Raw genomic sequence first — 27,858 nt, forward strand, 5'->3', positions numbered from 1 at the left:
ATTGACTTACATATTCCTGCCATTCTCAGTCCACCATTCCCTACATCAAGGACTTCCATTCTACACAGCTGGATTCCAAGACAACATCAAAGGATCAAGACTACTCTACAGGACCGTCACAGGTTTTTGCCAGTGTGTTTTTTCCCCTATATCTGGGCTTGGCCGGGTGAGTACTCTCCTCTTGGTTTACCCTTACTGGAGGTGAGTGTTTACCAAAGCTTTGTCCAATTACATCAATCCAGAGAGCCTACGAGTTGCCAGCATCAGACCAGTTCAGTTGGTATTCACCTACAGTCATTACAAAGATATTGTGGTTACCGGAACTCAGCACATGGATCAACAACCAAATTACAGACCTAATAAAGAATCTTAATGCACTAGGTTTCTATCAAATGGCATGAGAACCCACCCACAAAGCTGGCCACATGCGAAAATCAAAATCCAAACCGCCAATCTGCCTGCCTACAAAACCCTGAACAGCTTGTTGCACCTAAAATCTCTTTTCGATGCTCACCCCTAGCACCACTGAGATCTCAGAGGTAACTGTGCTCAAGGGTGTAGTCCCTGAATCTAAGAAGCATGCTATATCTTCCCTTAGAAGTAAATCATTGCAAATCGCAAATTACTAATCTACTACATCCCCACAGCCAATCTGCTATTTCCCAGCAAGGAGCTAGACACCTTTTGCAGAATATGGGAGTCACAGCTAGCCACAATGCAGGCTTCTGCTTATTATCCTCAACTCTTCTTGATAAGGGCCTTAATAGAGAACAAATACTCTTCAATTTCTCTGCAGCCAGTGACACAGAAGACCATACAATATTGCTTAAGGTGTTTTGAGAGTAAAAGGTAATAAAGACATCTCCCCACAGTGGATCCAATGATCCCTCTAATATCACAGCCAACACCTTACAATAGTGTACTTCTAATTCTCCAAGAATGGGGTAACTTGTGGGATTAATATAAATGTGCTCTGTGGTGTAACATAGCAACACTCCTTCTCACCTTGATATTTATATATGAAAACACATACACATTCAATGTATCTAATCAAATGTCATTGCACACTGAAATATGTACTTAAAACCGAAAGAGAAATAAGAATCAGATTGATAGAGCATAAATGTTGTATAAAGAAGCAGGCTTTGACAGCTCCAACTGTAAAAATATTTTCAGATCAAAATCATAAACCTGATGATTTTAAATGGGTTTAATTGCAATAGGTACTGTGGCGAACCAGAAGAAGGACTCGGACAAAAATGGCTCATGGTATAGAAAGTTCTATTCCAATAAAAGGAAAAATGCCTAGCTGGACCGATCGCTATGAGGGAAATTCTCGCCCTTCTAAAACAAAAACGAAGGGTGTTCGTTGTAGTCCAAAATATGGAGTCCTGAGTCAAAATTCCTAGTTACTAACAGGCCCTACAACTTCAGAAAACATAATTAAATAGAAAAGAAGGCTTGCCCAACAGCCTCGGAAATGGGCTTCTGCCTGCCCCGCCTCTTAACGTACTTATCATCAGTCTCCAGGGTCTGTTATAATGTCTCTTACACTGTGTCTAGTCCTTGGGTGCGGTTCGTCTCCCTATTTGGGCTTCTCTCGCGACCTAGCTGTACTTGCTGTGTGGAGCTTGTGGACTCATGCTCCTTGTTTTCTTCTGTTTTCGGTGTCGGTTGCTGGGCGCGTGGCCCATGAAAAACTTTAATGGTCGCGCCACTAGAAAAGACAGTTTGCTCACCGTCAAGGCTCCTTTTCTGACCAGAGCCTTTTGTTTGGTCAGCGTACCCACTCCATAGCCTCCAGTTAGCAGGCCTTGTTCATGCTACGCCACTGCTGACACCGTAGGTGCACATAGCTCTGCTCCTCTAGTACGTGTTCAGAGTGGCTAGCCTCAGCATACCATTGATTCTCCTCCCGCCGTAGGAGTCACACGCGGCTTCCCTGGTCTCTCTCCATTCACAGTTCTTATTCTCTGTACGTATGTCATCAGAATCAAAAAAGGTGTGCCCTACTTCCTTTATGATGGCCTTCAGACAACAGTCTGCATTAGTGTTGCCAACAGAGTGGAAGGAGGATTGCTGGTATTTGTAGGTAAAATCTGAAACACACAATACATTAACAATTGTGGAAATAAACCAAAAAAGTGACTCAAGATTAATGAATGATTTTTTGTTATAAAAACAGAGCACGGGCGCAGAATAATCACCTACCTATCATATACAGTATTACTTTATTTTGACTGACTAGTGAATATCAGTCTGGATTAGGTGTCTGCAGACAGGCATCACTAGTTATATATTAGAAATGTTGAATACACGAGGTAGGCGCATTGCACAATATTAACTTATGTTATTTATGTTTTCCATTCAAGTTCGGCAGTGCAGCCTTCTATCCTGGGAAACAACCATGTCTACCTATCATATGAATAGAGATGAGGATACAAGAGCACTTTTTACCCCTAGAGGCAGTACCTTTTGGAATCGGTCATTAAATGAGGAGACTTTACGAGACAAGTTTATCAAATTAAAGATTATCGATCAGAGAAATCAACAAATATTATGAATGAGCGACTATGCAGTACTACGTAGAGAATTATCAAATACTTTGCGGAGGTTAAGAATCTTAATCTTTGCCAACTTTAATATCTCTGAAGACTCTGATTTAGCAAAGGAATGGGAAAATAACCTTAACCAAAGCTTCAGGAAAATGGTTGTATTACTTGCACAACATGCGGACAAGGAGCGCAAACAAATAGAGAGAGAGATGGAAAAAATTGAGAAAGAAATTCAGGAAATGGACGCCCCTGAGGTTACCGAAAAGAAAAACTTCAAAACCATGGATTCTATCCCAAAATGTCATCAGGACGAAGTAAAACTAAAAAAGACCTGCAAGACATCTAGGGATGATAGAGACTACAGACAAGATAGGGTATACACATTTTAACAGAAATACGATAAGGGTAAACCATCTTCAAGAACAAGTACACCGGGCATATTACCAACCAGCTTTAATGCAGACAGTGAGGGAGATAGTCTACCAGCTACGCATATCAATCAAACTGATAACTTAACAACGATCCACATTTCATTTTAGAACAGATAAAAAGATACCACTGTGGCAACAAAATAATGAATTCAAAGCAAGTATGATTTCAAGAACCCATAGACACAGATTTTACAACATAAGATTCATATCAGAGGTTGGGGGGGGAACAGGAGAAAGAGGGAACAGAACAGGAGTGGGAACTTGCTCAGAATGCAGAAAAGACCAACCATAAAGCAGATGAACTTGGTTCTCAATCTCTCAGGCAGAATACTACACACAACTGAGATACAAGCAATGAACAAAGGCTTATCATTCGCACCACACATAGGTGCAGATTACATGAACCTACAAGTGGATACATTTAAATGTATCAGAAAACTCAAGCTGCAGAAATTCTTTCATAATTTAGAACCAACTAGAGAGGAATAAATATGGGAACCAATCATTAGCTCACTCACCATTAAAAATATCTTGGATACACAGATGCCTGTCTATAGAAGAAGATGTGGAAATTCCAGGGGTGGAACTCATTAATCACTTAGGTATTCATACCAATACACTAAAAGAGAGTAATCTCAAACCAAAGTCTATGTTTATCCCAGTAATACCAAAGGTGTATTGTATAGACGCGTTTCATAAAGCGGTGACAAGAGACATAGAAAGAAGAATGGACAATGAACCCCGAAATATCAAAGGGGGTTCCAAAAACCTAGACTGGAAAGAACAGCAAGCAATTAAGAGAATTGTTTCCTATAAAGATATCATAATTAAAGAAGCAGATAAAGGGGGGAACAACATAGTTCTGAACAAGATAGACTTAAATTAAAATGAACATCTAAATACACCTGGATGCCACAAAGAGGTCAGTAGACAATGTATAACAAATACAATACAAGATATGAGTGATCTTGTAACCAAATGGCATCACAAACAACTAGTGACTGATAATGAGAAATCATCCCTTATTGTAAATAAACCAAAGATACCTACAATATATTTCTTACCCAATGTCCACAAGGACTATTTACATTTATCTGAGGTCGGACCAATAGTCAGTGGTATCAGGTGAGCAACAGAAAATACGTCCAAATTCATTGATATTATTCTCAGACCAGAAGTTTACACATTGGTTTCCTATATCAGAGATACAATGCATGTACTTGAAAATCTAGATAGACTCAAGTGGAAGGATGACTATTTGATGGCAACCATGGATGTTAAGGCACTGTTCATGTGGATGAACCATCTACTAGCACAGAAAAACCATTGGTTATATCCATCAAAATGTATCAGCATCATACTATTTATATGTGGAAATTGTGAAAGACTTTTAGCCTTTGCTTTACAAAATAATGTATTTTTTTTCAATGATAAGCTATATCAGCAAACCAGGGGTATAGCAATGGGAAAATGCTTTGAGCTCATGGAAGAAACGTTCCTAGCGTGAGGATACCTTAAACAGTGTGTTACAAAATCACAGCTACAGAATGTAGAGAACTATTGACACCAAAAAAGCAACGGAAAACGAATCCCGATAGAGAGATGGTTAGAATGATTACACAATGTTCAAATAATAATCAAATGATTAGAAGAAGTTTCCCAAAAATTTGGTACCTGTTACATTTAGATCCAGACTTGTAAGATTAAGGGCCTCATTACAACCCTGGCGATAAGGGGTTAACGCGGCCGGTAGAGCTGCGGGCCCCGTTAACCCCCTACCGCTTCATTACGAGGCCTCCTCGTGGGACCCGCTAAGGACGCCTGGTATAACCAGGCGTCCTTAGCGGGTCCCGCGAGCAGACCAGGATGCAAACAACGGGCCCGTCATTAACGGGCCCGTTGTTTGCATCCTCCCCATTCCCATTGAGCCCTATCTGGGCTCAATGGGAATAGGTATGTACCGGGTCCGGGTTCCCTGAATGGGGAAATGCCGGGCCCTCCAAGGTCGGAATGGCCTGGTATTTCCCCATTCAGGGGACCCGGACCCGGTACCCGGTATGGTGGTAGCCATGCCGCAAGTAGCGGCATGGCTACCTCCATGGTCGTAATGAGGCCCTAAATCTCAGAACAACCTAATATTGTATTTGCCAAATCCCCAACATTGGAAACAAAACACAGTCCAAGTTTTATGAAGATAAAAAAGCAGGCATGTCAAACAAGCATTTTAACGGGAAGTCCTATCAAAGTATTCTGTAAGTGTACCAACTGCGGTATGTGCAAATGCACATAATATCCACACCTATACTGCCAAAAATGGGAAAGTGATTAACATCAAGGAATTTATAAACTGCAGGACTACCTTTTTTATATACATCAGTGTGTGCATTTGTAATAAGATATATGTGGGAAGCGCCATCCATGAGTTGAGAACAAGAATCAGGTAACATCTCAACCACTTGACTGCATTAGGTCGAAAGACTGCAATAGCTGAGCATTGGCATAAAGAACACTCAACAGATAAGAAAAACAATTTAAAATTCTTTGGTATCAAACATGTCAGATTGGGTCCAAGGATGGGAGACTGTGAAAAGACTTTACGCCAGCAAAAGGCTAGAATCATCTTTAATCTAAGGACTATCACAGAGGAACTCAACACGGACAACGAGATACACCACTTCCTGGAAATCATGTGCTCATATTGGGGAGAAATGTACTTGTTGTCAGATTTTGAGTGGCAAAGAAAGTGTCATGAATATTGACATAATGTGTACATTAGACAAGATAAAAACGTAATTAATGTTAACACATTGTAGGTATTATAGATTATAGGTATTAGGTGTATATTATACAGAAACAATACTGGTTATAGGAGAGAATAACAGACAAAGAAATTATCAACAAAGTTTTGAATAACCTATCGATGATATAAAACATGTAAAACAATTAGGATAACCATACCCTTATATAGATAGATCTGTCTATATATTCAAATCATAGTTAAAATGAATATGAAGATAACATGATAAGGGTTAAAAGGAACATACAGATTAAAATCAAAACCATTGAATAACTCGCTGAGAATATACAGTGTAGGAAAGCATATTTGATCAACATACATCGATTTAGATTATGTGGATCACTAAAATCATAGGATTAAAGCATTGATGCTAATTTATTTATCTATTCAAAAATTGTGTTATGAATGGAACAATAATAGATAGTAAGTATAATATCCACAGAAAAGTGCATAATTCGAATTGCCTTTGCGAACTGTATAAACCACAATACAAGAATAGGCAACGCGTGAACGATGACATGCATAATATGGCGTCTGTTGTCATGATGATGTCATGATGCTCCTACGCATGACATCATCAGGTTAATTGTATTTAATCAGGTTTAATATGATTGCGCCCCAGCACACACACACAGAGTGCTGCCATCCTGAAAGAAATGTACATAAAAACATGCCTAAAACCAGGTTGGATGTACTGTACAGTGGATGAATGATAAGTACACAAATAGTATAAAAAGCAGACCAGATTCATTTAGATTACAGCTCAATATTACGTACATTACAGGATAAACATCCAGGAAATATTGAACCACTTCGCATGGCACAGTGCATCAATAACAGAACCAGGACACATGATGATTTAATCAAAGCAGGTACTTGATACACTAATATTGACTATATTTTGATAGCATATTACTAAATAAAGACACAATAATATTTTCATACTTGTAGGATTCAAGATATAGAGTCCTACGAACTAGTGAATTATGAAAGGAACAGGGAATTAACCAATTGGTAGATCACTAGATGATCTAAGTGGTACCCTCAATAGTTTGATGTCACAATAAATATGGTAAATGCAGCATAAATAATATTGGAAATAAACCTGTTTTTAAAATGAATATCCAATGTTTTTCAGATACTATTATACAACAACCATACCCATATTGATGGCATAGCATTTACGCTTTAGGATGTTCAATACAAAATATAAACTGATTATAGGTAAGAGGATCTGGAAATTAGTCACATGAGCAACCTACTAGTCCTAATTTTGGAACAGTATATAAACCTCCCCAATTTCACTTATTGTTTCTCTCTTTTCTCTCCTTCATTATCCCTAAAGAGTGTATGAAACAAAATTATTTGTGGACAATAATACACTGTCAAGAAACTATAGTCGGTAATACTTGTGGATACTACGCCTTTTCCTTATGTAGTATCTCAGGCTGAAGGCAGGCTATACTTTTCAGGAGGAGGATAGCTGATAACAGCAGCAACCCAAACAACGTAAGTACACTAGTCCAAAGTAAAAAGAATGTCCAGTCAAGGTTCTATAAATACAATTAGACTTTAATTGAGCAATTAAAAATGCATCCAACTAATCAGAAAACACCCCCATGTAAAAGAACAGCAGACATTTGTTGAAGAGTACTCTGGGTAGATGCGCAGGTGTATTCAGGCACACCAGTGGTGCACTGTGACAATTCAAACTCACTTTACAGCAGATAAACGAACAGCAGATAATGAAAAGTGTATTTCATTAATGACTGAAAGAAACAGCCCTGTACTTTCAGTACAAAATCAAAGTGAATACTGAAAACACACCGAATGTCAAAGAAGAAAAGCCGGCAAAATTGCAAAATGCAAGTTCCTTTCAGCCAAGGACAAATGGTGGGCCTCTGGGCAAAATTTACAAGTGGCTTCCCTCACTGCCAGACTGGTTTGTGCATCCCAGCTGTTTACAACTGCAATAAAGTGTGGACGTTAAGGGTGTGGAAAACAAACTTCCCAAGACTGGGAGTCTCTGAAAGCTCATCTCAGCAGAGCAAATGGCCCTAGCTGGTGCATGACCGGAATGTAGGGGGGGTATTTAAACTGGGGCTACAATCAAGGCAGTCACCAACTTCAAACAACCAACTTCAAACAACAAAGCTACTCATGAAAATTATGGTCGCAGGCTGGCTGAGAGAGACAAATGGCCTGCAGCTAGGGAATCTCATATTTGCATACATGAAGATTCCCTTTGTTTAAATGGACTGTCACAATTGTTGCATTTTCCCAGAAACTACAAGTCGCTCTGATTACATGTATGTTTCATATTTTAGATAATTTCCAGGTGATTTTTTGTAAATAAAAATCATCCATCTGATACTTAGGGAACTGTAATGAGAGCTAAAATTGTTTTTTGGCTGATCTGAACATGTCCTGGATTTTGGAATTGCAAGATGGTGGGGGTGTAATTAGGTATTTGGAGAGTAAATCACATGTTCCTAATTATTATGCTTTTTGTGTAAATGGCAGAAAATTGCCACATGGCTGTGCAACATAATGTGAAAATGGCTGTTGTTTTATTAAATTTCCCATGATTAGCTGAAGCGGATTCCTTGACGCCCGAACTACTACTGGCACCTGATATACTGGAAGATGCTAACATCAATACAGTTAACCCACACTCTTCTGAAGGTATGGTGGCCACGGGCTTGATATATAATTCCAATCAAGATACCAATTCTAGACAGAGATTGTCTGCTCGACCCAATTTATGTCCACTGGACAAAGACTGTGAGACCTTGAATACTGTGGTTGATAGTTCTCGACAACAAAATGTGACACAAGCACAACTTACAGTCCTGCAATTTGCGATGAAGGTGCTACTACAAATGTGTGGGAAAATATTGAATGAGGTGTCTGGTCTTGTTAAGAAGAATACCAACAACATGGATGATGATAAAGAGCTAGATGAACTTATTGCAACTGCCGCGCTGCAGGCTATTCCTTGTATGTCACAACAGAGGGAGACTACACCTACCGAGGCAGCTAGCATTGAAGTTGTTGATGTCAGGCAGGCTGACTGTTTGGATTTGGATTCAGCAGATTTGCCCTGTGAAATCTCTCTATTTATCTCGCAAGCAGCGTAGGCTTAAAAAGCGGCAAAATCGTTCTCCCTCAATTCGACATCGACCACTGGATGCACCAAATAACACACAGTTCAGAAAAAAGCTGCAGGCGGACAATTGCCAGAAAAAGAGGAACACCAAGCTAAAGAGAAGACGTAAGAAGGCTGCCAAGTCTAAAGGCACCCTTACTAGCAGGCTTCTCGATGACAGAAGCCAACCAGGTGAAAAATCTCAACTGTCGGTTAATATTTGCCCTTCCTTTGTCCCTATTTCTAAGGAGATTACACCTGTAATAACCCAAACCAGGTTTGCATCAATATTGCCTTCACAGGAGCCTCTTTCTGCTTTACCTATGTCCATTCAGTGCACCGTTTCAGATAAAGCTTTCGAGGCAGTGTCCATAGAAACTCCTTTGGTGTTTACTAATAAGAAAATTACGCAGGGAAAAACAAGAGTTAATCCTAATGTTGACAGATCTGACTTTCTCTCATTGACGCGGAAAATCTTACCACTGAGGATACTAGACAACAAGGATTTTGAGTTATTTGAACAAATCAGGAACTCTGCACATCAATTCAGCAGGGTGCACTACAACACCAGTGGACCAGCTGATATCGTCAGATCCTAAAAAGGTAGATATGCTGAATTGGGATATGAACTTGATGCAGTGGAGGAGCTGGATGCCACCAAACACAACGTTGCGCAGGACCTGTAGTCTCTGCGGGAAGTTTTGAAACTCCCTTGTAAAAATGCAGGGAATGTTAACAACACCAACTCCCTACAAGGAAATATAGTGGGTATCTTAAATTGGCTTATACTGAATAATGATTGTGCTGTATCTACCAGAAATTGATTATGGTCTATCAGTTCCTGGAATATGCGGGGGTTTACCCATATATTGGACGTTGGAGGATCTCTGAAATGACTAACACAAAAAGGCATTTTCCTCCAGAAGGAATGTTGGCTGTTTTCTGAGCTAAAGATGGACAGCTATCAAATTTACCAGATTCTGGCAAATAAAGGGCAAAGGGGCTGCCCTTTTGGGTGCCTCATTATTGGGGTAAACTATCACCTAGTGGCTGAGAGAATTATGCTCAGGGTTGAAGATTGGTACATTTTGGCAGTCAGAATTAGCCAAAATAATTCTAGCAGTGGGATTGACGTCATAAATATCTATGACCCGTCAGGTTCTATTAAAACAGAAGCCATTTTTGAAGCAGTATCTGAATTAATCTGTGACATTAAAGGCCGTGCGGATCAAGAATTGATATTTATATGAGGCGACTTTAATGTTCAATGTCTATGACTTAATGAAATATGTGAAACTGACAAAATATTTATAGTAAGTCTGAAATGGAATCAAACGTTAACACCATGAAGGGTACAATATCGGTAGACTCACTGTTTGACTGGGAGTGTTATTTGCTAAATTGGTGTGTGGCTGGTGACATACCAGGCAAAAGCACCTGGAAGAGCGGGGAAAAAATCTCAACATTAGATTGTTTATTTTGTGACTACCTTGCGCTGCCTAATGTTAGGAAGCTGGATGTTGAAGACACGATGCACGGAGATCATGCCATCCTCACTTTATATATTGAAGCTCACTCCATTAAGAAGCCTTGTAGTCAGGTTGGTGATCTCAATGTCAATATTGGTGGCAACAAATTGCTCTGGACTGAGAGAAGTATAGAGAAAGCCTGCAAATTCTTTATTATAAACTCTGATAGTCTTTTAGCCCAAGTGTCTCCCGTAGCAGCTGATGGCATTAAGTCTCTGATATCTGGGTGTACGTCTACTCTGGCTGTAGAGGAAGAGTACTATGCTCTACTGAACAAGCCGATTGGGAAAAATCACTATGATAAAACGATTTGCGACGCCAAAAGATTCTTGAGAAATGTACTGAGCTATATTATGGAACGAGCAGACAATATACAAGATGCAGCTACAGCGTCCTGCTCTGCTAAGAATAGGTATCTGACATAGGTGAAGGAATGGCTGCGCTCTGGCAGAAATGCCCAGTGGCAACATCTTATTGCTATTGCCAAGTCCAAAGATGCATGTAAATTGCGGAGGCTGCTGGGAACTTTTAATTATAATCCAACTAATCGGATGGTGTGTGGTATTGATGAACAGGAGTTGGTATGTTACATAAACAATATCTTTAATGCTGCTAACTCCCCCATTGGACGAATAGAACCGGTTGGGAATAGGTTCAATATTTCCATTGAGAGGGGAGAGATCGAGCTTAAAATGTGTTCCCTTAAAGAATCTGGAGCACCTAGGTCCAATGGCCTCCCCAATGTTGTAGTAAGGAATGCTCCTGACTTCTGGGGAAGTTACTATTCATTCTTTATACCAAAGTGTTTGAAGAGGGGTTAATACCAATCTCATGGCGTTGATCTAGTCCCAATATACAATCATGGCAAGAGAACACTGCCAGAGAATTTTGGGCTTCTGGACATGTTAGATCCTTCGGGAAAATGTTTTGCTTCTCTACTTCTTGATAGGCTTGAAAAATGGGTACATTCAAGCAAACTATTGGGCAAGTTCGAAATGGGCTTTAGGTCTGGTTCGGGTACGGCTCATTGTTTGTGGTTACTTAATTCGTTAACGAAGACAGCCAAGTCTAAAGGAAACCCAGTCTACATTTAGCTATGATTTATTTCCGGGCAGACTTTGATACTGTTCATAGAAGTTAATTATGGGCGAAAATGGAAATCTTGGGCTGCCCGCGTGACCTATCATTAGCTATTTGTGGTTTGCATGAAAATACCACCGTCCAGATTAGACTTGATAGCAGGGGGTCGGTATCTATGACCATTGAAACCGGGCGTGGTGTAAAACAGGGGTGTGTGCTGGCCCCATTACTTTTTCATATATACTGCCGATCTCCCGAAGCATTGCAGAAGAAAAAGTGTTATGCCTCTCTTATGTGGGCGATCTAGTCCCGTGCGATCACACTTTTTCCAGCCTTAAAAGATCGTTGATGGAACTGCAAAGATTTGCCAAGAAGCATAATTGCATCGTTAATTATGAGAAGACTAAATTAATGCATTTTGCACACAAACGAGTCTCTGTCCCCAATATGGTTATTGGCAGTAATCACTTTGAACATGTAACATGTACAAAAAAAAGAGAGGCATGCTTTCTGTACCCTCTACCTTTTATTTTCTACCAAAAACCCTTGTCCCTTTCTAAATATTTTTGCTTGTTCCCTGAAAAATGAGTAAACTCCATGTAAATGCAGTAGTTGAAAGTGCATGAAGATTTAAAGGCATAACTGGGCCCATCTTTAAGTGTGTTACTGGCTTGGGTTTAAAGCATACAAAACAGTTACACAAGGAACATGCTAAAATAAGATTCAGTTCCATGAAGTCTTCCAGAGTTTCTTCGTATGCCCTATTTCCTTCTATGCTGGCATCTCCTCGGTCTCCCCACTCCCCCGTGTTCCCCAACTCTTGCAAAGGCATGTCAACCACAGCCCAACGAAATATCAAAAACAGGCAGTAACCAGTAAGCCACTTTCCATTCGGCAGGCCACTGGAGTCATTCGAAACCAACCATGCTGATGATCGGCCTCGTTCACTTTCTGTTCTACTGAAAGCACGTGACACTGACAGGCCAGATAATGACTCAAAGCAACACTGAAACCGTCGTCCTGTATTGTATGACTATTGACCCCTAACCAATCTCCGGCCTCTCACGCCAGCAAATAAACGCAACCAAGTGAGCATATATATTTATCATGAAGCATACGTCCACTGTACCTGATGTTCATCCTCCATCACGTTACTGGCGAACTCGAAAACCAGATCATTCTGTTGTACTACAGAAGTCATGGTGCAGCATACCCCGGGTCTCAGTCCCTCATGAGAAGCCCACGTCTCCCCTCCTTCGTCGCCTGTACACAAATGACGCCCACCGACGGCAGTCACGGGGTGCCCGATGAGTCAGCAGGATGTGTCAGAAGTCCGGCTCCTCTCTCACAGCACGTGAGAGGGACAGTCTTTTGGGGCTCCTCCGTGGCCACTGCAGACCGGGGAAGGCTTTTCCCAGAATCCCCCCTGCGCTCAGAAGCCTCTCCACCTCTGAAAAAAACACACAAACACTTAAATTAATATACTCAGTGCATTGTTTTGGTTATAACGTTTTACAGTGCTCATGTAACACTCTCTAGAGATTGTAAATGGCAAAGGGCTCTTGCCTGGGCAGTTCCTCTGCAACTGTACTATTATGTTGTGTTACCTATCTGATAGCATATGCACATGGTAACTGTGTGTTCCACAGAATGCCAAAAGAAGCTCTGCGGCAGCTAAAAAAGCAAGACACGACATGTCAACAGAACCACGCCGTTCTGGCCTGAGTAGTAAAGGAAATCTTTTAGTTTCAGAGCCAATTAAAATAAAGTCTATGCTAATCGGTTTCAAGCACGCCTACGACACGGGACTGGACAAACAACACATACTTCTTAAATTCTGTTAGGATTCAGTGGTCCTTCGGCAGCTTTGTCATAAAGAGGTCTTGTCTGTCTCTAGCCTGCTCTGTGAATGCGCCCTTATCTGTAGCGCAGGCCTGCGAGCGGCAGGAAAGAGAGGAAACAGCAAGGCCCACGTCATGGCAAATTAACATGCAAAAAAAATAAAAAATAAGCGATCTGCGCGCCCCAGCACCAGAAGAGAGAGATGAACTTGGGCTGCGGCTCTAATTGAGAGCGCGAGGGCTCTGTTTTTAGAATGACCACACTGGGAGCTCCCCAGCGGCGGTGCAGGAGGAAAAGTGCATGAGAAGAAAGCGGACGGAATGCAAACCAAGCCAAGCCCAAGCCGAGCTCTGAGACAAGAGGACTGCAAAGCAATGAATCACACCGTAACACAGCAGAGCACACGGGATCCAGCCTTTTTGGTAAACAAATAATATCCATGCACAGTGAAGACCCTAACATTTGGACAAAGTGTATGTAAATGTGGATGGACTATGTATACATGTAATTCTTGGGGTGCATGTATATATACATTGCATAGTTCATTTTGGGTGTCACAGAACAGATATCATGTAGCACTTCCAGTCACTGCATGCTATGTTCACGGACACAAACCGAAGGAGATTCCTTGAACCTCCTGGAGACAGCAGCGGCCTCAGCCCTTTTTATAAACAGCTTTTGGGCCTCTGCGGGTGAAAGTGTCGGTGGGGGCGCCTCCACATTTTTTTAGAATAACGGACTATAAATGTAAGAAAGAATCTATGGATTTTGAATGTGGTGACTGGTACTGCTTGCTCCAGGACACCCCTAAAAAAAGTATGCATTGTGAGAAATGGCTTGGTTCTTCTGCGTTTTTGCCAGCAACACCACCCAGGGATTGTCCTTGTTGAACTTTTTGTTTGGAGACTGATACACTTTGGAAACTCAACTGTTGAGATACCACTGAATAAAGGTTACGCTGAAACTCCTATTGAAAAGGAACATTCGGGAGACTCATAACTTTGGGGACCATGCATAAAGCCTTTTTTTTGCAAAAAAGATCAGGCCACTGTATTCTGTTGGGAATGTTTTGTGAATTTTCAATAGTCTCCGGACAAAATTTGCTCTCATGTAGAACAAATACTACTGGCGGGATTAACATAAAACATGCCAACATGAAAACTTCAATTGGGGTATTAAAACATTTTTTTAATTAAATATATATATATATATACACATATATATATATATATATATATATATATATATATATATTAAACAAATACCTATACTGATGGTTGGTTTGGCAGTTTATAAACTTCAGTTCAAATGAGACTGTTGGGCTGTGATTGCAGGCTGCACATTATGAATCTGGCAGCCATCTTTACTGATTTTGCAAATCTTGCAGTACACATCTTTAAAAGAAACCGATAGCAGTCCCATGATTGGGGCATGTCCTGACCCAGGCGCATCAGCATACCACATATCAATGGAATATGTTCTTCAAAGAAAAAACGGGTGAAATTTGACTGCACATTTGAAAATTCAAGGAGCACCTTCATAAATGTAGGATCGTTGCTATCCACATATTTTCATCCCTTGGCAACGGACAGGAAAAGGTAATTTTTGAGGCTAGTAACTTTGGCCACCAGAGACAGAACTGCACAGCATTTCCCCCCAAATACTCTACAACTCACAACATTTGTTTTTGTGGAATGTTTTGTGACATTTTGTCCAGCAAGGGCAAACATATAGAGGGGTCGCAAAAGAAATTACCCATGCAAATTCCTGTAGAAAATGTTTTCTGAATTGAAAGACAGAAAGTGTTGGGCTGATTAAAACAGAATCTGGTCAAAGTGTTGGCATGGATGATCAAAGTGCCTGGATTCCATGGTCATAGTGTCCGCTCAGCATGGCAACAGCACCTGGACATAATTCCCTTGAGGTAGTCCCACAGTGTCTGCCCCATGCACAATGACCCCTGAACATTGTTGGCGGTCATGCCCAAGTGGCTCTGCTGGTAGTGGCACTGTGCCTGTGGCATGGTCGAAGAAAACAGAAATGGACTAAGCACAATGACTGGCCATGGACATGGATAAAAGCCCTGACCATACACAGCGACCTTCCTGTGGTACTCAGTAGGAATGGCCTACTTTAATTCCCAGTGGACCCTGTGCCCAGGATATGGCATTTGGCCATGCCTCAGACAGAGGCGTAGCCAGGACTGTCTAATAAGTGGGGCCTGAAGCTAATGTAGTTGGGCCCACTGCAGTGACATTAACATCTATAAACGCCCACACTGCCTACACAGCGCTTCTGAGTGAGCATTTACAGATCTTGGCTAACCATTGCCCACTCATGCCCTCCCCGTCTACGCCTTTTGGCCTTAGACTCTGTGAGCTGGCCTGCAGTACCTGCTGGGCATTGTCACCACCACCTGAAGGGTCAACCGGGCATGGCCTGGTACCCAGAGAATACCTTTTGTCTATGCCCCACCCTTGTGACCCTTCCTGCAGCACCCACTGGCCCTGTCCTTTTCTATGTCCTACAGCGAATTGGATTTGATTGCGTCTGGGATTTGTGAATTGGTTCAAATTGCTATACACAGCCCATGTAGTAATGGGTCCCAAGGGCCAAATCAGACTTCATCCTTCTATTATGAGGGACAAGGCCAGGACTTCCTCTGTCCCCCCTCCTGTTCGTCCTGGTTGGACTTGCACAGTGGATTATAAATAGTTTGGTTTTCAAAGGGTTCCAGTGCCCTTTGAGGGTACAACAAGATGGTTTCCCTTTATGCAGATGATATGTAAGTGAATAAGGGGGACTGGCAGTTGTCGGTCCCTAGATTAACATGTTTGTTGGGAAATCCATAGGAACTCCAGACTCTCCATAGATCTCTTGCTTAAAAAGGTCACATCTAAGCTTCCGGGAAGGCAGCTCAAAGGATGCATGCAAGCTGGAGGTCACAGGTTGGAATCCTGGTGGATCCATTCAGCCTCTCATCCATCACAGGACGATAACATTAGTGCCACTACGTTGGGTAACAACAAATACTTCTTTTATTTGTCTAAAGACACCTAGATAGTAGATACCTCTGAAGGAAGGGGGGTGTTCACACAATATATCTTATGCTATGAGATGGTAGATCACAAGCTGCTGGTTACGACTGGAGTGCACCCTGCCCGTCTCTGCACTTTGACGCAAACTCTAATTTCTGTGAAAAATAGTACAATTCATAATCAGTGAGTCCAACTCATCATAACATGTATTAGAGACTCTACACGAGGGGCAGTAATTTAGGGAGTCTAATTATCTTGTTCTGTGCGGGTCTTCCCAAGACAGAAGGGGGGGGGGGGTTCAGACACATTGCCAGGGGCTCTATTGTGCTTTTGTTGCTCTCCCTGTGTCATCTATAAATAGGTGTTTTGTGCTGTGTTATCCAAGATAGCTGTACCTGTCTACCTCCCTTTGGTGGGCTGAGATGAGTAGCTCATTCTCCCATTTCTATTTAGCCCATCCCCAGAGGAAGGGTTAGCAACTGCACTAATGTTAGTGCAACTTCAATTGAGCCACTGAGAGAAGTTCATGGCCATAACCCGTGGCGGTGGAATGATAAAAAGGATGCTCACTGGGGTTGCCACCTTTGTTTGAAGCAAAAACCAGACTGGATGCCCCACCCACATTTTTAGAAGTCCCAGCCCCCTCGCCATGCCTGCCTTTTTTTATAAATTTGAAAACTGTAGAGTAGCAAGAGGAGAAAAGAGATCATACTTTAACATACCTATATTTGTGTTTATTTTATTTTACAAAGCAAACAGCATTATTAAAATAAAAACTATTATGCAAGGTAGAATATGATATTTCACCAAATGACATACATTTTTTGATCTGGGAACGATGTGAAACTGAACGGGTTCTGACAAAAATGGATCCAGGAAGTGTCAGGCTGCTCAGATATTTAACACGATCTGCATTAACACTTGACCATCTCACCAGATCAATAAATGACACGGATCATTTAATTTCTGAACATTTTATTTGCTTTAAAAGCAGTTGCAAAAATATTCCTAGAAGCTTTATTTTAAGTGGTGCGAGCCAGTGAATCCTTGGAATAGCACAGTTGTTTAAGAACCTGCAGCAGAAATCTAGCTGCAGGTTACACATAATTCACTGCAGCGTGCACATGAACCCACCAAGCTAACATTCCACAAGAAATTCACAAAGGGGAAAGGAGAGTGATTTTCTAACCATTTTATAAAGTAAAAACCAATAAAAGAATGGTCTGTTGCAATGTTTTAGAAACCTTGCCATTATTGCTCAACATAATTAATTCTATAGGAGCTAGAACATTTAAAAACTGGTTTAGGCATATCTAGCATTATGTTGGCTCTACCCAATCCCTACCAACCTTTTAGAGGCATGAGCCAGTCATAACATCTTGCCAGATAATATTTTCCTCCTGAATCGTATTAGGTTTGTCAGATTAGATAAGACGCTGTGTTGGTACTCTGAGTAACAAAATACTTTTCCCCATTCCTCCTAGCCTTGCGCAGACGCTGGCCTGGTATTACCTCACCCCATTTTGTTTTTGTTGTTACACCCCATAAGCATATCATACAGCAATAGTATAGATATATTTCTCACTTACACAATAGTGAAGTTTAATTTTCCCAATTAAGTATCAGGCTAGAAGGATGCTGTTATGGGTCTCAAGGCCATTAATGGTGTAACTATCATTAGTACCCGGCAAGGGAAAATAAGATTGTAACATGCAATCTGATTGGCCCTTGCCAGGGCTTTACTCGACCGGGAATCCCTCTCCTGACGTTCTTTTCCTTTGTCCCCGGCGGGGGTGTGTGGCAGCCCCACAGCCAATGAGGAGGCTCGGAACAGGGTAATCCCCGCTCCGAGCCACCGCATGGCTGGAGGCTGCCATCCTTCGCCGCTGGGGAGCTAGGTGTTTCCAAATGTTTGTACCCCCAAAACAAATGCAAATTGTCATTGGTTTAAAAGCAAACACTGACCACTAATCAGCTTCCTTCCCACCATTGCTTCGTTGCTCTCTATGGTGGTTGTGCAGCAGGCAGGTATATTTCCTAAAGCAAGTTGGTTAGGTGTGAGTGGTGCGTCCTGTGCTGATCGTTTCTCTGCATTTTGGCATTCATAGTCTTTCTTCTCATTTGTCATTGCAGGACTGTAAGTGACAGAATGCAAAAAAGAATGCAGGCCTGGATGCCCTATTCACACATGGCACTGCAACAACTCGAGGTATCTGAAGGCTGCTGTAGCTTGGCTCTATTATTAATAAACGTTACTTGTTTCTTTCATTATGGAAAACAGGCATCCAGCTTTTTGTTTTACACGGGGGTAAATAAAACCTGCAGTTTTGCAAACAAAAGACATATTTCTGCTTTTTAACAAGCAGGCAGCTTTGTAAAAATCTATAAATATACAGTTGACCTTTCACAAATAAACAGAACAATTAACAGCCCCAACATTGGCACTTTGCATGAAAACTTGGAATTGTGCACAGGAAAGTGTCACTGAAGGGGCACTTGCCCCCCATGACACATTTTCCATTAATTCCTTCCTCATGGACAGCTCTGATATGGCAACAGAGCTGTAAGTCACGGCTCCAGGGAAAGCCACAAAATTAAAATACAATTGAGAGCCCGGCGGGAAGCCCATGCACGACAGCTCTGGCTGACACCCACCTTAAAACCCCACTGGCCACTTCTTTTGCTATTCCCCTGGCTTCATAGTCTTGAAACCAGACTGCCATCTCACGGGAGAGGTAAAATCTGGATTTACTGTCAGTCAACTGGACAGGGCTCCAAAAATACGGTCAGTCCAGACCAAATCCACACGGATGCTCATTTTGTGAAATTGTCCTCACTGAGCCACCAAGACTGGACCGGCCAGGGTGGTGTTATTATTATCATTATTATTAGGGTCTTTATTGAGCGTGGCCCTTGCTTGGGGAAGCAACACAGCAATGTGCAAGTGATAGGGGGGTGGGAGATCGCAAGGGGTCCATACAAGGGAGCTGTAATGTAACAATGGGAGTGGGCAGGCAATTTCGCATTAAGGGTTCTCCAAGCACCCTGGGGAGGAAACTGGGGGTGGTTCAAGGGGCATCTGTGCCCAAGGACTTGAGCTCTGAAAAATTGATAAATTGACCTCATGTGGTTGATTGACTTCTAATTCCCAGCTGCGTATGAACAAGGATGAAGCATTGCAAGGTCCAGGGAAGCATGAGAAACAAGTGGGATGATGGTGGCAACTGTGAACCTCGTTATCAGCCTCTTTCCAAATAAATATCTCCTGCATGGGGATTTTACTATAAGAAAAATAAACAAATTAGCTACGAGGAGGAGTGCGGCTGGTGTAATATCTGCTATATGACTACTACTGATGGAAGGCACCCCCGCTTCAAAGCAGACAAGCAGATCCTGGTCCATCTTGATCCTCAAGAATTTGCCACTAAATTGAAAGGCTTAAGGATATGGGAAAATCTCATCGCAAAAATACAGCAAAAACATACAAGCCCTGTATTCTGATTGACAATTTAATTTCATTAGGAAGTCATATTGTTACCTACAGGTTGCTATCTACTAATACAACATCTCACTGAAACCTACAGGGTGGAGCTAGAGGGGGTGCAGCTAGTGAGAGGTCCCCTCCCCTTAAAAAATGTGGTCAAAATAATGGTGAGCAAAGTGCACTAACAAAGTGCACACGTTTTAATTGTGGTAAAAAACAAAGTAGAACAATTTTAGAAGGGCTTTAGGTTCAGTCGCTCCCTGTACAGACTGCAATTACATGAACGCCTACTTATAAATGGTTAAACAGAGATCTCAGGGTTCCAGATAAAAACTCTTATGTAAATTGGAGGTTAATGAACCATTGATTCATGTTCTAAAAGAAAGTGATGATTCTTAGGAGGAGGATAACTAAATCGATGAGGTCATTGAGACCGGCATTGAGGCCTCTGAGGTGTGAAACTCACACTCAGAGCAAGACCTAAGCTTGTGTTTCCATTGTTAACTAGAATTCACCTGAACAAAGACTTGAGTGCCTGGTGAGGCCCAAGTAGTATAAGGCATGTGGCTAAAATGATATGATAAGATAAGTCGTTTATAATGCGCTTGTACACAAGTGTTTCTAGGTGTGACAAGACAAGGGAGGGGAGACAGAGGGAGGTCAAACAAACGATCTTACTAGGCCTTGTTTCATTCAGATCGTGCAAGTGTGAGAACAAGAAGTGCAAGGGGAAAGGGGGGAGTGCATGGGAGAGGGGAGAGGAAACAGGGCAGCAATGCTCTGAGTATGTGCAGCCAGGGCAGTGCGACTCTGGGTAGTGCAGGGAGAACAAGGGACTGTAGGGTTACAGTTACAGCCCCGAAGTGCGTGGTAGGCCCGGAGGCAGTGCAAGGGTGACTGATCAAGACAGAGCCTGGTACCCAGTGCGACTCTGAGGGTAGAGAAGCAACCAGTTGGTACAGCAGACAGGTAGGTCAGCAGGGGAGGGAGAGAGAGAAAGCAGAGGAGAAGAGGAAAGTTTTGAGCTGCTTCTGGAACTTCAGATGGTCCGGCTCAAGTTTGAGAGGGGCAGGGAGGCCATTCCAGAAAAGAGGCACCTGCAGAGGAGAGATCTACCCCCGCCCCACTCTCTGCCTGTAAGAAGCATCTAAGCTTTAGAGAGTTGGAGGTAGCTGAGTGAGGGGATCGAGAAGGAATGCATTTTGGAAGAGAGTGTTGGATGTAGTGCAGACCTTGGCCCAGTCACATTTCCCTCAGTTTCTATCTATTTAGGGTATGCTACCATGAAGGGCCTTCAACAGAAAGAATTTAAGTACCAGCATGATTTAAACTGTATAGCTGCAAACACAATACACACGATGAGTCATTCTTTCAGATTATGTATTAGACTCCAGAGGGAGGGATGGGACAACACAAGAAGTGATCATAAACACATTATTATGAACCGTAAAGTAAACCGGACAGCCATTGTTACAAGAATGGTAGAAACATATGTCATGATGGCCAGGTCTCCACCTACCGATTGCACACGTTACAGAATATAGGTTCCCACACATTTGGTTGGGCTGTCATATGCACAGTTGAGAAACTACAACTTTTGCAAAGTACATATTTCATACATTAATTGAGCTGGATAATTCCATTAAAATTGTGTAACCGAATTAAGCAGAAATACACATGTTGCCCCAAGAAAAGATGGAGACCTTCATTGTTTTTTGTGATAGTTTGCTGGGTAGACATACAAGCTCCCATTCCTCTTTTCCCATTCACCCAACTCTCACTCTTCAATCCTCAACCTTCTTCAACCTCACATTCCTCTAGTCATCTCGTCATTCCACTACCTCACATTTCTTGATCCCTAATTCTCCAACTCCCATCCCTACAAACCCATTCCTCCACCTCTCATTCCCCACTTCCCCTTCCTGTGACAAACATCCACCCAACACCCGTTCATCATTTTTCATCTCCCATGCCTCTTTACACTCTACTTATCCCATGGCAACACGCCCAAGTGCCGACAATAGCACAGCTTAGGCAGTTAATGCATACCCTGATACTCATGACTGATTTTAGATAACAGAGGGGGGATAGTGGGGGTATGGTCTGGCTGACAATTTCCAGCATATATTGGAGGCCTGCCACCCACAAAGCTAGTTCTCAAGATCAGTTGCAGCAGTTTTGATACTTTCCCAATTCAAAATGGAGCTGATGAGCTGGCAGAACTCCACTCCACGCCAGCCATAGGCTGAGTGCTTTATGTGAGTGAGTATTCCACATATAAATTATGCTATATCTACAGACATCCAACTGCACAGAAGTGCACTGGAACACAAAGTACAAATAAGACATGAAACATGTGAAAGGTATAAAAGAGGTTATGCAATACAAAGAAGATACTTTTGGGCCTTACATAAACCTAAGAGCTGGCGTGATTCCACGAAACCTGGGTTGTACCAATGAAGTCAACAGTTTTCTCCTAAAATAATAGGCCGAATAACCAATAAAGATATGCAATAGTAAATACAAAAGGTCCATACGAGAGGGTGCATTTAAGAACTTGCCAAGACATAAGTAAATTATGTGATTTATGAGTTTACTTCTGTCCCTGACACGTGAAGTGCATATGGTTATTGTTGTCAAAACTCAGCATCAAATTCCCTAGAGGAACATCATTTGTATGGCCTGTTTGGAGGGAGCCAATTATTTTTTCCAATAACCCGTCTCCTGGATAACTATGCAAATTTCACACTTCGCCAAATCACATTTTAAGGTATCTTGCATCATTAGTATATATTGCTGATAGTAAGTCGCTACTTGTGACAGTAACAACCTTTGTTATATGATCAAATGTCGATGTGGACTTTATGCCTACACAAAAGCCAAAACTGTTGGCATTGCCAATGCTTGTTTTTTTTTGTTGAATCTATTTTCGCTCGCTCATGCAGTCTTTCTTCTCTTTTTTGTTTGTGCTGAAATTGTTGCATTAGAGTACAGACAGGGAAAAATGTCATATGAGGGGGGACACAAAGCGTGTAGGTGTTGTTTGACTCTTTGCCACCCATTGACTAGCCATGACCATGCTAATCCCTATGGCCATTGCCACCCAGTTCCTGCCCCTCCCCACCCAAATCACCTCCTCTTAGCAACAATTTGAGCTTGCTTTAATCAAGCCTTACCATCAAATGTTGCATTGAAATGCCTGCTAGTGTTTTTTCAAAGCAGAAGCAGTCTTCCCAGAGTTAATGAATTAATTGTAGCTCTAAATGCACGGCCAGTGTGATAAAAATGTCTTAGCCAGGCCTACCTGGTCAGCCACTATAAGCACAGTTTTAGCTTGTGACTAAGTATTAGGCATTTGCCAGGTACTGACATTAGATCCCCAGGTATTTGCGCCATTTTGCACCTGCTACTACCAATGGCCAGTTAATACCACTATGGTAGTGTCTAGCAAGTGCCTTCCCTATGCCTACACAAAAGCCCAAACTGTTGGCATTGTCAATGCTTGTTATATTATTTTTAAATTTTTTTTAAATAATGTAATTTATTTTCAATCAAATACAAGCAATATACAATATACAAGTGTTAACGAAATATAATGCAAGTAAACAAAGGAAGAGTAACGTAAGTAATCCAATGAGAGATCTTGCAAAAGCAGAACATTGCAAAAAAATCAAAACATCTCATATTGTTGTAATAATACAGAATATCCCAACCCCACTTTACACATTTGTCCCCAAACACAACAACACACAAACACACAACAAAAGAAAAGGCTGGAGAAACAACATGACTTAAGACTAAGTGCAAATAGCGAAGAGGGTGAGCTAAACCAGCAGATCATTATTCATACATGAGGAAAGGATGGAAACCCTGTCTTTGGCGCTGGATTCATGAAGAATTCTTTGATGCCCTGGTGGCATGGGTAAATGATGAGTCATGACACTTGATTGTGCGTTTAGAGTCTTGATTTAATGGGCAAAGTATTGCCAAGGTTTTGGGAGCACTTGTAGTGCTATTTACAAGGGGAAAGCTAACATGTGTTTTGACCACAGGGTCTTTATCAAGGCTATGCAGTAATATATTGTGGTTATGGTCCTTATGTAGGACAAACTACCCGCCAAATTCACAAAAGAATAGGAGAACATAGATCTCGGATTAGATGTAAAACCTGAACAGCTCCCATGGTCCAACACTATACTGAAAATCACCATGGTCCTGATGACATATTTTGGTGGATAGCAGACTCAGTACCAAACACCAGCAATGCTATCAACTCACTTAACCACAAAGAGGCCTGGTGGTTCTTCCAATTGAAAAGCACTACCAATGGACTTAATGAGGAAGAACCCACAGGCTACCGTAGATAATCACGCTACCAAAATTTCCATGCTCCTGACTACTCTCTCTAACCAGAGGACGTCTACTGCCCTGATTAGTTAGGTGTTCCTCTTTTAGGACACATTCACGCCTTGTGTCCTACACGTACCTACCAGTTACCACGGCCTTCACACGGCCACAAGATCAGCATCTAAGACACTCAATTTGTCCACGCATGCGCTACAGGGTTGCATTTTTCAACACTATGTCACACGCACACTCAGAAGCGCCTCCGCTTCGTTAGTCCGCGTACATGCGCAGCTCCATGCAAGAACGTACACTACTCTCCCTGAGCATGCGCACTCCGCTCCAATGAAAACAGCTTGGTACAATGTCCTTTTATACACGGGTCCCCAGCCGCATTTCGCATTCGCGGCTCTACAGGAGAACACATCTCTTGCCCAGGACTTCATTTCCAGGTAACGCCAGCCCCAGCCCTATGCATCTCCTTTCCACAGGGCTCCCTCCTGCCATTTCACTAAATTTCGAACGTGCTTTCTTTCTTTGCACTCCACGGGATCTTAGCCTTTGGCGACCATTTTTGTGAAACCAACCACATCTTTGGCCCTCCATTCCTCAAACGGATGCCACACTTCCAGCCAGCATCCACTTGCAGTTCCCCTCCAGCTTGAGGACACTGTGATAGCCGACCACAGCCTGTGGTCCTCGCTACACTCTGTCAGAAAGCACCACAGTATTAACTGAAAAGGATACGGTACTCAAAAGGATACAGGTGGTAGGGTCTTCCGGATCCCTGTTCAAGCGTTTTGATAGTTGTGAAGTCAAGTTAAGACCTTCCAAATGATACAACTCTCTGACCGGTAAAACAGGCAGAGCGATGGATCACTGGAAAGGGCGTGGGTAAGGTATAGGAAGTCAGCCTAGAACAACATAAAGTATCATGAATAACTGCCCCAACCTGGATATGATGGAATAGAAAATGTCATGAATGCACACACTGACCTTGAGTCTAGGGCAGACGAATCCAGCAGAGTCTCTTGAGGAATCCAAGGTAGAACAAACGACAAGGAAGGGAAGATTAGTAAGGGAGACTTATCCCGAACGGAACGAGGCTCACGCTAGATACCGGGTTGATGCACCACAGGATAGCGTCCAAAGTACTGTTCACTGTCACCTTCCAATTATCCTTGAAAAGCTTCCTTCCCACGTAGAGTAAAGTATAGAAATGAATCAATCCCCCTGTTAATATCACAGGTGCAGGAGTTGGAAATAACGCTCCTTTTAAGGTATAAACAAAGTTCACGCGGTTCTGTACAGCCGCAAAGAAAAGAGCGTGTGCGTGTGGATTTACACGCGATTAGGATTCACGCAGTCCAGGCCAGCAGCGTTCGAAGACAAGATATGCGTGTGGATTTACACGCGAGCAGGATTCACGCAGTCCAGACCAGCAGCGCTTGAAGATAGCGTGCGCGTGTGGATTTACACGCGAGCAGGATTCGCGCAGTCCAGGCTAGCAGCGCTTGAAGATAGCGTGCGCGTGTGAATTTACACGCGAACAGGATTCACGCAGTCCAGACCAGCAGCGCTTGAAGATAGCGTGCGCGTGTGGATTTACACGCGAGCAGGATTCACGCAGTCCAGGCCAGCAGCGCTTGAAGATAGCGTGCGCGTGTGGATTTACACGCGAACAGGATTCACGCAGTCCAGGCCAGCAGCGCTTGAAGATAGCGTGCGTGTGTGGATTTACACGCGAGCAGGATTCAGCAGTCCAGACCAGCAGCGCTTGAAGATAGCGTGCGCGTGTGGATTTACACGCGAACAGGATTCATGCAGTCCAGGCCAGCAGCGCTTGAAGATAGCGTGCGCGTGTGGATTTACACGCGACAGGATTCACGCAGACCAGGCCAACAGCGTTTGAAGATAGCGTGCGCGTGTGGATTTACACGCAACCAAACAGCTCCAGGAATCAGCGTGTGACGGAAAACACGCTATAGAAGGCCCAAAAAGTAGCTGTAGTAACCTGCAAGGAAGCAGACCGGAGGTTCAGCTACACAACGCCAAATGATTCGATCAGAAGCAGCGAGTGAAGTTTCCACGCTGCTTAAATATGTAATGCCGTAGTTCACGTGACGAAGCAGTATACACGTGAAGTTAGCGACGTGAAAAGTGCCAACGTCGTTTTCCCAGCAACGTATCGAACAACCGCCATTTGGAATAGAACGGTCTAGCTGTTCTACGAGCGTAGGAGGTAGGACCACGTCCGGCATGCATGACACACACCAGTTATACAGCAAATCTAAGACCCATCCAGCATTGCCGTCCCACAGCTCAGTTCCGTGCATCCCTTACTTTTATCCCAATTTTATCCCAATTGTACTAATGGTGTACCACAATTTAGGACATAGTTATGTCATGTGCATAAGCTTTTTAACCCCTTATTTTAGGCACTAATAGATTCCCCCTATCTCTCTTCCAGGGAGACCTATTGCAGGCCCAAGATGAAGGCATCTTGCCGAAACGCCCAAGGACCAACATTCCATACTCAACCTGGTCCTTCCATCCTCCTGATTCAGATCTAGACATCGACCACGTGTTAGGTCACCCTCTAGCCTGGCTACATACAACCTAGTGTTATACAATTTACTGTTTTCAGCCTGGTTGTTCTATATTAAGTACCTATACTATACTATCACTTGTCACTATAGGTGGTGGTTACACACTGATATTAAAGCACTACTATGTTTTAAGCAATGTATATCTACAAATCAGTTGCTAATTCAGTTACATTGAGGATTTTGTGAAGACTAAAGACTAACTACCCTTAATGTACTGTACCTTCTATTTTCTATAAAATCAAAAAATTACAAATGCATGATTTTGAATTGCATCCAACAGCAAAATAAAATAAAAGCTGTATGATTTACATCTATTATTGCCTGAATTTCTCAATTTCCAAAGTACTACTATATTTAGAGTGTTCTTGCATGCATGTGACTTAATAAAATAAGTCTAGGCCTACTGCAGTCAATAAGTAGACCACAGCACTTCAGACCTCAGGGCAAGCCCCCTTTTTGTATACCTAGTATTCTCAGCCCATAGCTCTGACGGTTTTAGGGCTGTCCCTCTAGTTACCAAAAAAGGTGTCACCTTCACCGGCATGCTGGCAGACCTTGTCAAAGTCACTACAGCATCCGTGCACCTTGGAGAAAGAGATACCTTCAGTGCTGTGGGGGCTACCTTCTCAGGGTCAGCCCCCTTAACTTTCGAGAGAGATGCTGCCACTAGCTCTATCGTTGACCAAGATGTATCCTGTGCCGCCTAGGCCTTCTTGGGCAGTTCAGCCTTCTTCTCTTCCTCCCGCAGCTTCTCAGGCTTCCCCCACAGTTTAGCCGGGTTGGACGAGTTTCTCTTTGAGGAGGAGCTCGGTTGCCAGCTGGCAATGGATGCAGAGGGTGATGTTGATCGCGCCCTGTCTGCCGTGGGACCCGCTTCAGCAGGGACCCTGGTGGACCCGGCCTGGCATGACCCTGCTCTGAGCACGGGGCAGAGGCCTTGGCATACAGCCATGCCACCAGTTTACTGTGCCTGTCCTTTGTCGTCTTATTGGAGAAGCTGT

General features: G+C 42.6%; 1 protein-coding gene across 8 annotated transcripts in view; it reads right to left on the reverse strand.

The window, feature by feature from the left end:
* Positions 1 to 27,858, reverse strand: part of ELF1 (E74 like ETS transcription factor 1) — a 917,745-nt gene that overhangs the window by 354,241 nt on the left and 535,646 nt on the right. For 7 of the 8 annotated variants that reach the window (XM_069639215.1, XM_069639214.1, XM_069639212.1 and 4 more), the window contains one exon: positions 12,670 to 12,990. In XM_069639215.1, coding sequence (XP_069495316.1) covers positions 12,670 to 12,741 — 72 coding nt within the window. In that variant the 5' untranslated portion in view covers positions 12,742 to 12,990. Of the gene's footprint in view, positions 1 to 12,669; positions 12,991 to 13,367; positions 13,390 to 27,858 lie in introns of those variants that run through there. The other variant, XM_069639218.1, reaches the window with a different exon arrangement.

This window comes from Ambystoma mexicanum, chromosome 7q (genome assembly GCF_040938575.1).
Source record: "Ambystoma mexicanum isolate Mex_15411 chromosome 7q, UKY_AmexF1_1, whole genome shotgun sequence".
NCBI classification, from domain to species: domain Eukaryota; kingdom Metazoa; phylum Chordata; class Amphibia; order Caudata; family Ambystomatidae; genus Ambystoma; species Ambystoma mexicanum.